The sequence below is a fragment of the Mastigoproctus giganteus genome, chromosome 4, assembly GCF_048544385.1.
Source record: "Mastigoproctus giganteus isolate SK-2022 chromosome 4, ASM4854438v1, whole genome shotgun sequence".
Classification (NCBI taxonomy): Eukaryota; Metazoa; Arthropoda; class Arachnida; order Uropygi; family Thelyphonidae; genus Mastigoproctus; species Mastigoproctus giganteus.
Genome location: NC_143578.1, coordinates 46,537,745 through 46,551,112, shown reverse-complemented (window position 1 = coordinate 46,551,112; position 13,368 = coordinate 46,537,745). Strand labels below are relative to the sequence as shown.

General features: G+C 39.0%; 1 protein-coding gene across 3 annotated transcripts in view; it reads left to right on the top strand.

Annotated features, from left to right (window-relative positions):
- LOC150086693 (protein turtle-like) overlaps positions 1-13,368 on the top strand; it is a 1,103,226-nt gene that overhangs the window by 1,025,185 nt on the left and 64,673 nt on the right. For all 3 annotated transcript variants that reach the window (XM_090372696.1, XM_090372694.1, XM_090372697.1), the window contains one exon: positions 13,007-13,054. In XM_090372696.1, the coding sequence (XP_090228822.1) occupies positions 13,007-13,054 (48 nt within the window). The remainder of the gene's footprint in view (positions 1-13,006; positions 13,055-13,368) is intronic.

The window sequence follows — 13,368 nt, the reverse complement described above, 5'->3', positions numbered from 1 at the left end:
CCCTGTTATGTCATCTGATTCATGTGTGATGATGAGGTCTGGGATATTCTTTTCTCTAGTACTTTCCCTGACATGTTGATACAAATAACAGTCATCTAGATGATTTAAAAATTTTGTTCCCCATGTCGAGTTTCCTTCCCATTTACTCCAATCAATTAGAGGCAAATTGAAATCACCCATAATAAGGCATTGACGCTTACTTGCCCATTCCATTTGCATGTAGAGGCTTTTGTCATATTCTTCACAATTACATGGTCTGTAGATTACTCCTACTCGCATTATACCTTTGTTTCCAACTATCTCACACCATACAGATTCTATACTAGCATGTGAAATGTCTGAATCCGGGAAAGCTGTCGTCGCACTCAGGCTACTTCTGATAAGAAGCATTACCCCACCACCCCTTCTATCTACCCTATCCTTCCTAAATACATTATACAAGCCTTACTTAAACACATCATCCCCAATGTAAGTGGTCTCATATCATCATCCCCAATATACGTAGTCTCAATTCTAATCTCAACGATGTCCATTTTCACTTGCAGTCTGCCAAACCCCATGTACTTTTTCTGACAGAATCTCAGTTATTGGTTGATTCAGCTACTGCTCATCTCAGATGCCCAAATTATTCGCTGTATGATTCCTTTCACCTCACAGGTGTTACTTGTGCATATGTCCGTTCTGATATTCCCTGTCAGAGACTTGGCAATTTGGAATCTCCTCTCTTTGATCTTCTCTGGCTTAAAATCTCTCTACTTCATTGTTTCAAATTCATCTGTTGTCTCTACCGTTCTCCCAACTCCACTAATCACTTGGAGCTCTTTGACTTCCTCTCTTTGCAACTTGACTTTCTCCAGTCCAACTTTCCTAACAGTGAGATAATTTTCTTGGTGATTTTAATGTTCACGCTTCCAGCTGGCTTCTGTTTTCTAGTCACACCGACCCAGCTGGCCGAGATGCTGAGGCTTTTGCAATTACTAATGACCTAGCACAGATTGTTCATTTACCTACAAGAATACCGGACAATCCTAATCATACAGCCAATACGCTTGATCTTTTTCTCACAAACAACCCTTCTAAGTACACGGTCGAAGTGAGAGGTCCTTTAGGCACTTCAGATCACAACTTGGTGATTGTCTCTTCTCCAATGGAACCTTTATCTCATGTTTATTCCCAACTTCGTGTTATTTGGCATTACAAGAATGCAAAATGGGATAACCTGCGAGACTTCTTTTCTTCTTTTCCATGGTTGGATTACTGTTTCAAAACTTCTGATGTCAACGTTTGCTCAGATCGTGTCAGTGAAATTATTCTTGCAGGAATGGAATCCTTTATCCCACACTCCACTTTAAAATCTCGTCCTTTATCTAAACCTTGGTTTTTCCAATAAATGTGCTAAGGCTGTTCAAGAGAAGAATGTTGCATATCGTAATTGGCTTGTTTTTAATTCTTCAGTTTCATTTTCTGCCTACACCAAAGCTCGCAACAATTGTAAAGCAGTTATTAATCAGTCCAAACTAGAGTTTGAACAGACCAAGAGTAGAAAACTTGCTTCTTGCCCTAATGGTAGCCAAGCATTCTGGTCCCTTGCCAAAGCTATTGGCCGCAACTTTTGCCCATCTCTGCTCCCACCTCTGTCCAAACCAGATGGTTCGGTTGTCACTTCAGCCAAGGATAAAGTTGACCTGCTAGCATCCCATTTTTCTTCCAGCTCATGTATTAATGATCTTGGTAAAACACCTCCCACCATTCCCAACACTCTCCATTCAATGCCTCCTATGGTCTTCCGTCAGAAGGATTTTGATGAATCTCGATGCTAAGAAAGCTCCAGGTCCTGATGGTATTTTTCCACTTGTTCTCAAAACCTCTGCTCCTGAACTTACTCCTATTCTTTGCCGCCTTTTTTCACTTTCTTATTCCAAAGGTGTTTTTCCTTCCGCATGGAAATTTGCTCATATCCAGCCAGTTCCTAAAAAGGGTGACAAATACCTCCCATCCAATTATCATTCCATTGCAATTACTTCTACTCTTTCTAAAGTCTGCTGACGAGGCTACTAGTGACGGTCGTGTTCCAAGCCGCTAAGTGGATTTTTCTTATTTATTGATTTGAAATTATTGTTTTTCTAAAACTTTTGATTTAAATTTAGTAGTATAACATTATTTTGTGATTTTTTGATTAATTTGGTGTATTTATTCTTTACTCGGCCTTGTAAAAGTATCGGTAAGGGTTTTGAAGAAACTAAATTGAGGGGCCCATCAAGCTCTCAGCTGCCCACATCAACGCCAGAGCTTGCACTTGGGCATCGCGTGACACAGAGACAACCCCCAAGGCAGAATGCGCTGGTCCCGAAGGAACTAGTAGTTGTTGGTGACTCTATTGTCAGGGAAACGGGGAACATGCTTTGTAAAAAAGATAGGTGGAACAGGACCAGGGTATGTCTGCCAGGGGCAAAGGTTGATGACGTTGTAGAGCGAATATCATCTTTTAAGGGCACAAAAGGTGATATAGTTGTACACGTTGGCACTAATAATATTAAGAGTAGGAGACCGGCAGAATTACTTAACAAGTACAGGTCACTGTTGAACAAAAGCCGAGAATTAGGGTTGAATTTGAAAGTGTCTGCAATTCTGCCCAGACACGATAGGAGGGAGTATATGATGAGAGCCTTGTCGATCAATTCGGCCCTGGAAAGATTGTGCAAGGCTCAAGGGGTAGAATTTTTTTCAGCCTGGACTGTACTTGTTAACAGGAGAGATTGCTTCTACAGGGATGGGATACACTTAAATAGAAAGGGTGCAAGAATATTTGCTGATGCTATCGAGGCAGTGTTAGGTGGGTCGGAAAACTGCTAGCTTGGGGGGAGACAAAGACCAATAGATTGACAGTAGCCACTGGCAGAGGTGAAAGAGATTCTTGCACTGCTTCTATTAGAATGAGCAGAAGCCTGAAAAACAAGATGCATGGTATTTCAGAGACTGCTGGGAGCCATTGTGGTACAAGTAAACACATGGGTTGTGTTAGGGTAGCTAAGAATAGAAACAGGTGCAGGTATACTTGCGTGTACACCAATGCTAGGAGTTTAGTAAATAAATTTGATGAATTTGAGGTATTGCTCAAAACATCGAAGGCAGATATTGTTGGGATATCAGAGACGTGGTGGCACACAGATATAAGGGATGCGGAACTGCAATTTGGGGAGTACAACGTCTACAGAAAGGATAGACAGGATAGGAAGGGGGGAGGTGTTATGCTATTAGTTAAGAAACACATAAAAACCAAGGAAGTGAAGCCAGTCGACATCGCTGGACAGTGCAGTGTGGAGTCAGTTTGGTGTGACATAAACATTGGGAGATCAAAATTGAGAGTAGGAGTGTGCTATAGGCCTAATGACTCTGATGAGTATAATAAGGAACTGTACAGGGAAATAGAGTGGGCCAGTAAATCAGAGTGTCTTATAATGGGAGATTTTAATTTCCCAGATATTGACTGGAATTTGGGGGCTGGATACTCACACACTAGCAGGGCTTTTGTGGATTTATTGGATGATTGTTTTCTACATCAGCATGTTGGGGAGGCAACTAGAGGGAGTAATACTCTTGATTTGATTATCAGCAGTGATTCTTCATGCATTAAGAATCTGCAGATAAATGAACCACTAGGTGGCAGTGATCACAGTGTGCTGAAGTGGGATTTACTCAAAGAGGTAACTACCATTAGGGGTAAAGGGAAGGGTTATTGCTTCCGTAAAGGCGACTACGATGGACTGAGACAGTATTTAAATTCTATACAGTGGGACCAACTGATGATGTTACCAACAGCAAATTCAAAATGGGAAGCATTCAAAGAACTTATCTTGGAAGCTACTAGGCTTTACATACCAACTAAGAAATATTGTTCAAGGTTTAGGCCAAAATGGATGTCAGATGAACTAATGAGGCATATGGCAGAGAAGAAAAATGCATGGGATACTTACAAATTAACACATGACACAGAAGCCTATGATAGATACAAGTTGATATGCAACCAAGTTACAAAGGAGGTTAGGCAGGCGAAGGCAGATTACGAGAAATCCTTGGCAAGGGATGCAAAGAAAAACAGCAAAGAGTTCTTTACTTATGTAAACTCTAGAAGGAAGGGGATGAATCAGATTGGTCTACTTGATATTGATGGGTCAAGTGTTGATGATCCTGCTCAGGTGGCTAACAAACTAAATGAATATTTTGCATCGACATTCACACATGAGGAGTTATTCAGCGAGGGGAATGCCAGAGGTGTATTCAACTCTAGCAGTAAGTTACAGAATCTTGAAATAACTGGGAGTAAAGTGGAGGAGAAACTGTTGAAGATAAACACAAGAAAGGCACCCGGGGTGGATGGGATCTATCCAGTTATATTAAAGGAGGCAGCAAAGGAAGTAAGCAAACCCTTAGCCATAATTATGAGAGCTTCCTTGGACTCAGGGGAGGTACCCATAAACTGGAAATGTGCAAATGTGACCCCAATTCACAAAGGAGGATCAAAGGCTGACACAAGTAATTATAGACCTGTGAGCTTGACTTCTGTTCCAGGAAAATTAATGGAGGCACTGGTTAAAGACGCACTGCAGGATCATTTAGACAAGACTTCAGTTATAGCTCAGACACAGCATGGTTTTGTTAAGGGGAAGTCTTGCCTGACCAACTTGATTGGATACTATGATGCAGTCACAAAAGAACTGGATGCAGGGAATAACTTTGATATTATATACTTGGATCTTAGAAAGGCTTTTGATACTGTTGCACATGCAAGACTGCTACACAAATTGGAGCAGTGTGACATTGGAGGCAAATTGCTGCTATGGATAAAGGGGTGGTTGAGGGGGAGAAGACAGAGAGTGGTAATCAATGGACACTGCTCATCGTGGACTGATGTTATTAGTGGAGTCCCTCAGGGCTCAGTGTTGGGTCCATTATTGTTTTCTGTGTTTATAAATGATATTGATGATGGTATATCGGGATTAATGTCCAAGTTTGCAGACGATACAAAGGTTGGCAGGGTTGTCAAGGACACTACTGACACTATGCTTCTGCAACAGGATCTGGAAAGGTTGAGCAGATGGGCTGAGAGGTGGCAAATGAAGTTTAACATTGACAAATGTAAAGTACTACACATGGGAAACAGCAACCCCAGAGCAACGTATCAACTCTATGGTACAACACTGACAGTGGTAGAGAATGAAAGGGACTTGGGGGTGGTTGTGCAGGCAGATATGAAGTTCTCTGAGCAGTGCAGACGGGCTGCAAGAGTAGCTCATGGAGTATTGTCAATGATATACAGGAATTTTTCCAGCAGGGATAAGGAGGTGATTATTCCATTGTATAAGGCGATGGTCAGGCCACACCTAGAGTACTGTATACAGGTCTGGAGGCCTCATTTCAAGAAGGATGTAGAGCTGCTGGAACGAGTACAGAGAAGGGCAACAAGATTAGTGAATGGAACAAAGGGGTGCTCTTACGAAGAAAGGCTTAAGTTTTGCAAATTACAGTGTCTGGAGACTAGGCACCAGCGAGGTGATCTGATAGAGGTGTATAAAGCCTTGAATGGTTTAAGCATGCTCAATGCTGATGGGATTCTTCCTCTAGCTCAGAATAATCACCTGAGAGGGCATAAATTCAAATTGAGGAAAGACAGATGTAGGATAGACGTGCGGAAATTTGCCTTTAGCCAGCGGGTGGTTGGTTGGTGGAACAGACTTCCATCCCTTGTGGTGGAGGTTGATAGCCTAAATAAGTTTAAGGCTCAGCTGGACAGGTATTTTGAACGAACAGAGGGGTGAAGTGGAAGTGGTTTTTTTTTTTTTTTTTTTTGGCTGATGCTGCATAAGCTTGCTTTCTTGCATCAAATGCCTCTACTAATGCTAATGCTAATGCTAAAGTAATGGAGAAATCAATTAACCGCCAACTCTTAAACTACCTAGAAACCTTCCGTCTGATCAACAATTGCCAGTATGGATTCTGTCAGTGTCGATGCACTAGTGATATTCTGGCTTATGTTACCCATTTATGGACTAATTCAAAGGAAAGGTTTGGTGAAACACAAGTAGTTGCTCTTCACATCTCAAAGGCTTTTGATCGTGTTTGGCATAAAGGTCTTCTAAACAGGCTTCCATCTTATGGTTTGCCAACTGTTTTTAGTAATTGGTTATCCAGTTTTCTCTCTGATCACTCACTGAGGGTGATGGTAGATGGCTCTCTGTCTTCTAACCTCTCCACTAATGCTGGTGTCCCCCAAGGTTCAGTTCTTTCCCCCACTCTTTTCCTCTTGTATATTAATGACCTTCTTCCATTGACTGGAATTCCTATCCATAGTTTTGCCGATGACAGCACACTGCATTCCACTTTCCATTTTGAGAAACCTTGTCCTGCTCAATCAGCTTCAACTTCTCGAAAATCTGCTACCAGTTCCTTAAATGCTGATCTTCGGGTAATTCTCCAATGGGGCAAAGACAACTTAGTTGATTTCAACCCTTCTAAAACTCAGTGTTGTCTTATATCTCGCAAAAAGGATTCTTCTGCTCCTATGCTTATCTTTAGTGACACTCCGATTTCTAGGCAAAATGATATATCTCTTTTGGGGATTACCCTGACTTCTAATCTCATTTGGCACAAGCACATTACAAATATTGCTTCCTCTTCTTCTAAAAAACGTGGTTTTCTCTTTCGCTCTCAGCGTTACTTTTCTTCCAAACAGCTGCTCACTCTGTATAAATCGCAAATCTGCCCTGTCATGGAATATTGTTCCCACATCTTGGGCGGTGCCCCCAAAGCTTCTCTCAGGCTTCTTGATTCCATTCAGAAGAGGGCAGTTATGTTAATTAATGATTCATCTTTAACAGAGTCTCTCCACTCGCTTTCTCATAGATGTACTGTTTCTGCTGCATGCCTCTTCTACAGATACTTCCATGGGCACTGTTCTTCTGAATTGGCTTCTATAATTCCTGCTCTCTCTTTCAAAACAGTCCGAACACGTGCCGCCACCAGCCAACATCCATTTACTGTCCAACTTCAAACCCACAGAACCAACTTTTCATCTTCCTCATTTATTCATTCAACTGCCATTTTCTGAAACAACCTTCCTTCATACGTATTTTCTGAAAATTACAATCTATAGAAGTTCAAGTCCAACGTCAACAAATATCTTCTTTCGTCTTCTCAACCTCCAACCCAAGCACGGTACTAAGTACTATAGGTTCTAATACCTCTCGTGTTTGGGGTTCACATAAAAAAAAAAAAAAAAAAAAAAAAAGAGGGATGTTGGTCGACAATGATGGCGAGATCAAGATCACCTCCAAGAGCTACAAGGGAACAGGTCTTAAAACACCTAAGCGAGACCAAGTTCATGATGATGATGACATATACACTTATTCCAATACCGAATAAGTATTGGAATCTTCTCGAAACAGCTACAATAGCCTTCTTTGGAAATCATTACTATTAGTATTAGTAATAGCAAATGATACAAGAAATCAAGCATATAAAACACCTAAAAAAAAAAAAAAAAATGTCTTTAAAAGTTGAAGTGTAGCCATAGTGAGGTTCATCTGTGATAGGTGTGGCTATCTCTGGCTATCTTTATAATTTACAAACCACTGAAAAAGAACCACTTTGTATGACGCATAGCACATTCTCTAAAATCTGTTGTAACATTTCAGACATCCATTGTACCCTTCCCTAATTTGAAACAATTTGATGCAAATTTGCTGCTCAGTAAAATCACACATTTTAAAATGTGATAAAACACATTCACTTTCTAGGCACATGCAGGGAGATCTGATTGAGATGTTTGAAGATTTGAATGGATAAAGTAAGCTGAATGTTAATGGCATTCTTCCACCTAAAGCACTTTCTGTTCAATCCGCACTAATGCAGACTAACTGCAGGCAACTGGGTGATTCGCACATTGCTATTTCTGGATGAGTCATTAAACATGTTGTAACAAGTCACAAATCTCTACAGTGGTGTAATTTCAAGATACATGGCTACCGAACAAATGTGACCTCCATTTAGGATAACATCAGTCCCCAAACTTTTTTTATCACACTTAGTACTGTGTTAGCCTGTGCATATAACAAACATTACTTCTAGAGTTTACTTATGTAAACTCTAGAATAAAGGAGATGAACTAGATTAGTATACTTGATATCGATGGTTCGATTGTTGATGATCCTGTCGAGGTAGCTGACAAACTGAATCAGTATTTTGCATCTACATTCCCTCATGAGGAAGTCTGTAGGGAAGTGGAGCCAGAAGCTTATCAAACTCTCTCTGGCGCCTCCGTAGCCAGGTGGGCAGGAGCAGCAGTGCATAGCACACACTACTTGATTATACCGGGGTTTGAGCCCGTGACCACCAAATACAGAGGATGTGGAAAGGTCAGGGAATGACCAAAGCATATCCCCGGAGCAATATGGCCTTAGTTGCTAATGCTCCTAAAAACCAAATAACAAACAAACATAAACTCTAGAAGGGAGCTAAATGATTTTGTAATAACTGAGAGCAAAGTGGAGGAGAAATTCTTGAAGTTCAACATAAAAAAGGCACCTGGGGTGGATGGGATCTATCCAGTTATATTAAAGGAGGCAGCAAAGGAAGTAAGCAAACAATTAACTATAATTATGAAAGCTTCTTTGCCCTCAGGGGAGGTCTCCATGGACTGGAGATGTGCATGGAAATTAGGCATCAACTCAGCATTCCGATGTTGTCTATGAGAGTTTGAAGAGTAGGGTAGATGCCATCGAAGGAATTAAAATAGGGGTTCATTAAGCTCTTAGCTGCTTAACTCTATGCCAGAGCTCACTCTTGTGCATCAGGCAACACAGGAAATGACCAAAGCATATCCCCGGAGCAATATGGCCTTAGTTGCTAATGCTCCTAAAAACCAAATAACAAACAAACATTATCAAACTCTAGAAGGGAGCTAAATGATTTTGTAATAACTGAGAGCAAAGTGGAGGAGAAATTCTTGAAGTTCAACATAAAAAAGGCACCTGGGGTGGATGGGATCTATCCAGTTATATTAAAGGAGGCAGCAAAGGAAGTAAGCAAACAATTAACCATAATTATGAAAGCTTCTTTGCACTCAGGGGAGGTCCCCATGGAAACAGCATGCAGTGTTCGTATCTGTTATTTGCAAGAATGAATTTTTCTAGTAGGGATGAAAAGATAATTATTCCATTACATAAAGCCTTGAATACTACATACAGGTTTCAAGCTCCCATTTCAAGAAGTGTGAAGGATCTGGCAGAAAGGGTGAAATGAAGAGCAACCCAATTAGCTATTAGCATAAAGAAATAAGAGAGAGAGAGAGAGAGAGATTCAGTTCGGCTTTGTGGGCTGTAATGTATCAAGGCTAGTCGTCTGAAGACAGAGTTAAAATATTTATGGCTTGAGTAAATAAAATAATGGAGATATCCTTTTTTTCTTTCACAAGTTTCTGGAATAAACTAGAAGACATATACTTAAATTAAGGGAAACTAGCTGTAGATTACATATAAGAAAATTTTCTTTTAGTTCTTTTAAGTTTGGAATGACTTGCCTTGTAGAACTAAAGAGCTTCTAAAGTACCAATCTAGTAGAACTAGAGAGCTCATGCAAATTTAAGAGCTAGATAGGACAGATGAAACATTTGCCCTCTTAAGACCAATACTAAATAAGATGGCATGTTTGCATCAACTTTCCTTTATTAATACTAATACAAATAGCCCGTTGGTTCAATGATTTCATTACAAATGAATAATTATGCATTATTAAGAGCCAACATACCTTGGGATGAGAAAAGGTACAGTTTGCACCTTTAATGGTTGAGATACACCATTCTCAAAGAGCCATTTAGAAACTTGATCTCAGTAGACTTAGCATTAGCATTAGCAGAGGCATTTGATGCAAGAAAGCAAGCTTATGCAGCATCAGCCAAAAAAAAAAAACCCACTTCCACTTCACCCCTCTGTTCGTTCAAAATACCTGTCCAGCTGAGCCTTAAACTTATTTAGGCTATCAACCTCCACCACAAGGGATGGAAGTCTGTTCCACCAACCAACCACCCGCTGGCTAAAGGCAAATTTCCGCACGTCTATCCTACATCTGTCTTTCCTCAATTTGAATTTATGCCCTCTCAGGTGATTTTTCTGAGCTAGAGGAAGAATCCCATCAGCAATGAGCATGCTTAAACCATTCAAGGCTTTATACACCTCTATCAGATCACCTCGCTGGTGCCTAGTCTCCAGACACTGTAATTTGCAAAACTTAAGCCTTTCTTCGTAAGAGCACCCCTTTGTTCCATTCACTAATCTTGTTGCCCTTCTCTGTACTCGTTCCAGCAGCTCTACATCCTTCTTGAAATGAGGCCTCCAGACCTGTATACAGTACTCTAGGTGTGGCCTGACCATTGCCTTATACAATGGAATAATCACCTCCTTATCCCTGCTGGAAAAATTCTTGTATATCATTGACAATACTCCATGAGCTACTCTTGCAGCCTGTCTGCACTGCTCAGAGAACTTCATATCTGCCTGCACAACCACCCCCAAGTCCCTTTCATTCTCTACCACTGTCAGTGTAGTACCACAGAGTTGATACGTTGCTCTGGGGTTGCTGTTTCCCATGTGTAGTACTTTACATTTGTCAATGTTAAACTTCATTTGCCACCTCTCAGCCCATCTGCTCAACCTTTCCAGATCCTGTTGCAGCAGCATAGTGTCAGTAGTGTCCTTGACAACCCTGCCAACCTTTGTATCATCTGCAAACTTGGACATTAAGCTTGATATACCATCATCAATATCATTTATAAATACAGAAAACAATAATGGACCCAACACTGAGCCCTGAGGGACTCCACTAATAACATTAGTCCACGATGAGCAGTGTCCATTGATTACCACTCTCTGTCTTCTCCCCCTCAACCACCCCTTTATCCATAGCAGCAATTTGCCTCCAATGTCACACTGCTCCATTTGTGTAGCAGTCTTCCATGTGCAACAGTATCAAAAGCCTTTCTAAGATCCAAGTATATAATATCAAAGTTATTCCCTGCATCCAGTTCTTTTGTGACTGCATCATAGTATCCAATCAAGTTGGTCAGGCAAGACTTCCCCTTAACAAAACCATGCTGTGTCTGAGCTATAACTGAAGTCTTGTCTAAATGATCCTGCAGTGCTTCTTTAACCATTGCCTCCATTAATTTTCCTGGACTTGAATCTCATTGCATTCTGCATGGAAACCACTAACTTGGCAAATCTTCAAACCATTCTTGAGCAGTTGCCATTGACTGTAGCAAACTGAAATGCAGATACAAAGTCAATGATATAAAATTAAAATGGACCCCAGCAGAGAATACTGAGGAAAATCAACTAAAACTATAGGGATGGGTGTTCTCCAATCCATTTCAAAATTTAGTGCATATTTAGAATATTTTAGGAATCTCTGTAACAAATTTTCATGTCAATGGGTTGATTTTTGTTAGAATTCATGAATTATTACTATTTTCTAATGTGCCTGAAATGTAATGCACTAGGTACATTTATTTTATTTTATTTTATTTCCTTTTTATTTTCTTTCTTACTTTTTCTCGAATTTTTTTTTCCATTTTTTTCATAAGCAGAAAGTCTGTTTTATCAGTTAATACCTTTTTTTTTTTTTTTTTTAAGGTATTCTTATATTTATTAAATTTTAAAAAAAAGGATATATTCCTCATTCTGAACACTGGTTCAAAACCAGGAATGTTTTCTAACCCCACAAATTTAGTGTTTTAGAGTGGTTATATTTCACTGTGATATCACAGTGGAAGCCAACTATGAGAGCTGAGAAAATAAAAAAATAAAAAACTTGTTATAATGAATTTTCATTTTAGCCAAAGTAGAGGTTAAAAAGGCTTAAATGCCAAAGAGAAACACAAATTAAAAAAATCTGTTGTACAGCCATTTCTAATATCCCCATCCATTATAATAATTTATACTGCAATCAAGTAATAAGATGATGAAATAAATACAGTTTAAGTTGCATCTCTCATATACACAAAGAACAGTTGCACCAAAATTAATACACAAAGAACAGTTTATTACTTGGCTTCCATGGAGCACTGACCCAGGGAATGGCTGTTCTGCTGTTCCATTTGGCATTTATCATTCTGAAATTTGTTTCTAAATGTACAACTTTCTGTTTTTTTCCATTCCAGTAAGCTTCATCTTCAGAATGTACCTTATACATTTTCCCATTGAAATTAACTTCAATAGAATTTTAATAGGCACTGTGCTTTTCCAAATGTACAATTTCCTCTGTAACAAACATGTACACAATCACAACTAAATATTGTTTACTGACTTGCAAGAGTGGAAATAGTACAGCAGGTTAAATTAGGGGAAACTTATTTCCATAACTTTGAAGAATGAAAACATGACAGCACATGCAAAATGGCAGAACAGTGACTAAAATTATACATAAGAGATATGTATTTTCAAAAACATTTATGAGAATAATTACTTCATTACTACAGTTTAAAAAAACTCATTATAGTGAAAGAATTCAGATTTACACTTAAAATTAAACTGATGATACACTGACTTCTCACTATAGCTGTATTCATAATAATGGATCTTTGTTGTATAGTAAAATGTTAGCATCATAATATAAGGATTTAATTCATAAATAAGAACTCCTTTTAATAGTGTAGCAGACAATTTTATATTACTGTCAAGTATATATTTAACATGATGTTTTTGGATTTTACAGTTCATTAGTACAATCCAAATAACAGTTACTTTCTCTCAGAACATAAGAATATTTGCATTCAGAATTACTTATATTAGGTATAATGTTTAGCATTATATTTAAATAACTGAAAGAACCTGATAATGAACTGTCATTTCATAAGTTAGACATATTGGCTTGGTAAAGAAATGGCATAGTGTACCAGGGTATTAAATTAAAATCCCATCAATTATTTTTTCTTTGATTTCTTTTTCTTTTTAATTAGCTGAAAGACTGAATCAGTCAAGATTAGAGTCAGCGGAACAGAATTATGGCAAGTGGTTATATTCTTATATCTTATTAATAATTCTACAGTAAGTATATCTACATGGTAGGCTCAAAAAGTTCCCATAATTATGGCATTACTAACTTCACAGTACTAATGTGAATCCATATAATACTTCTGTTGATGTTCTCTCCTTTCATTCTCGCACACTTTTTCAAACCTTGGTACAGCTCTTGTAAGTCTATGGAATTAAACACAAGATATCTATTGTTGCCAATTTAACCTCTTTCAAATCTACATCCACTGACTGTCATTTTAACTTGTCTGAAGAAGTAGAGAGCCAATGGTTAAGATAAGAAAGG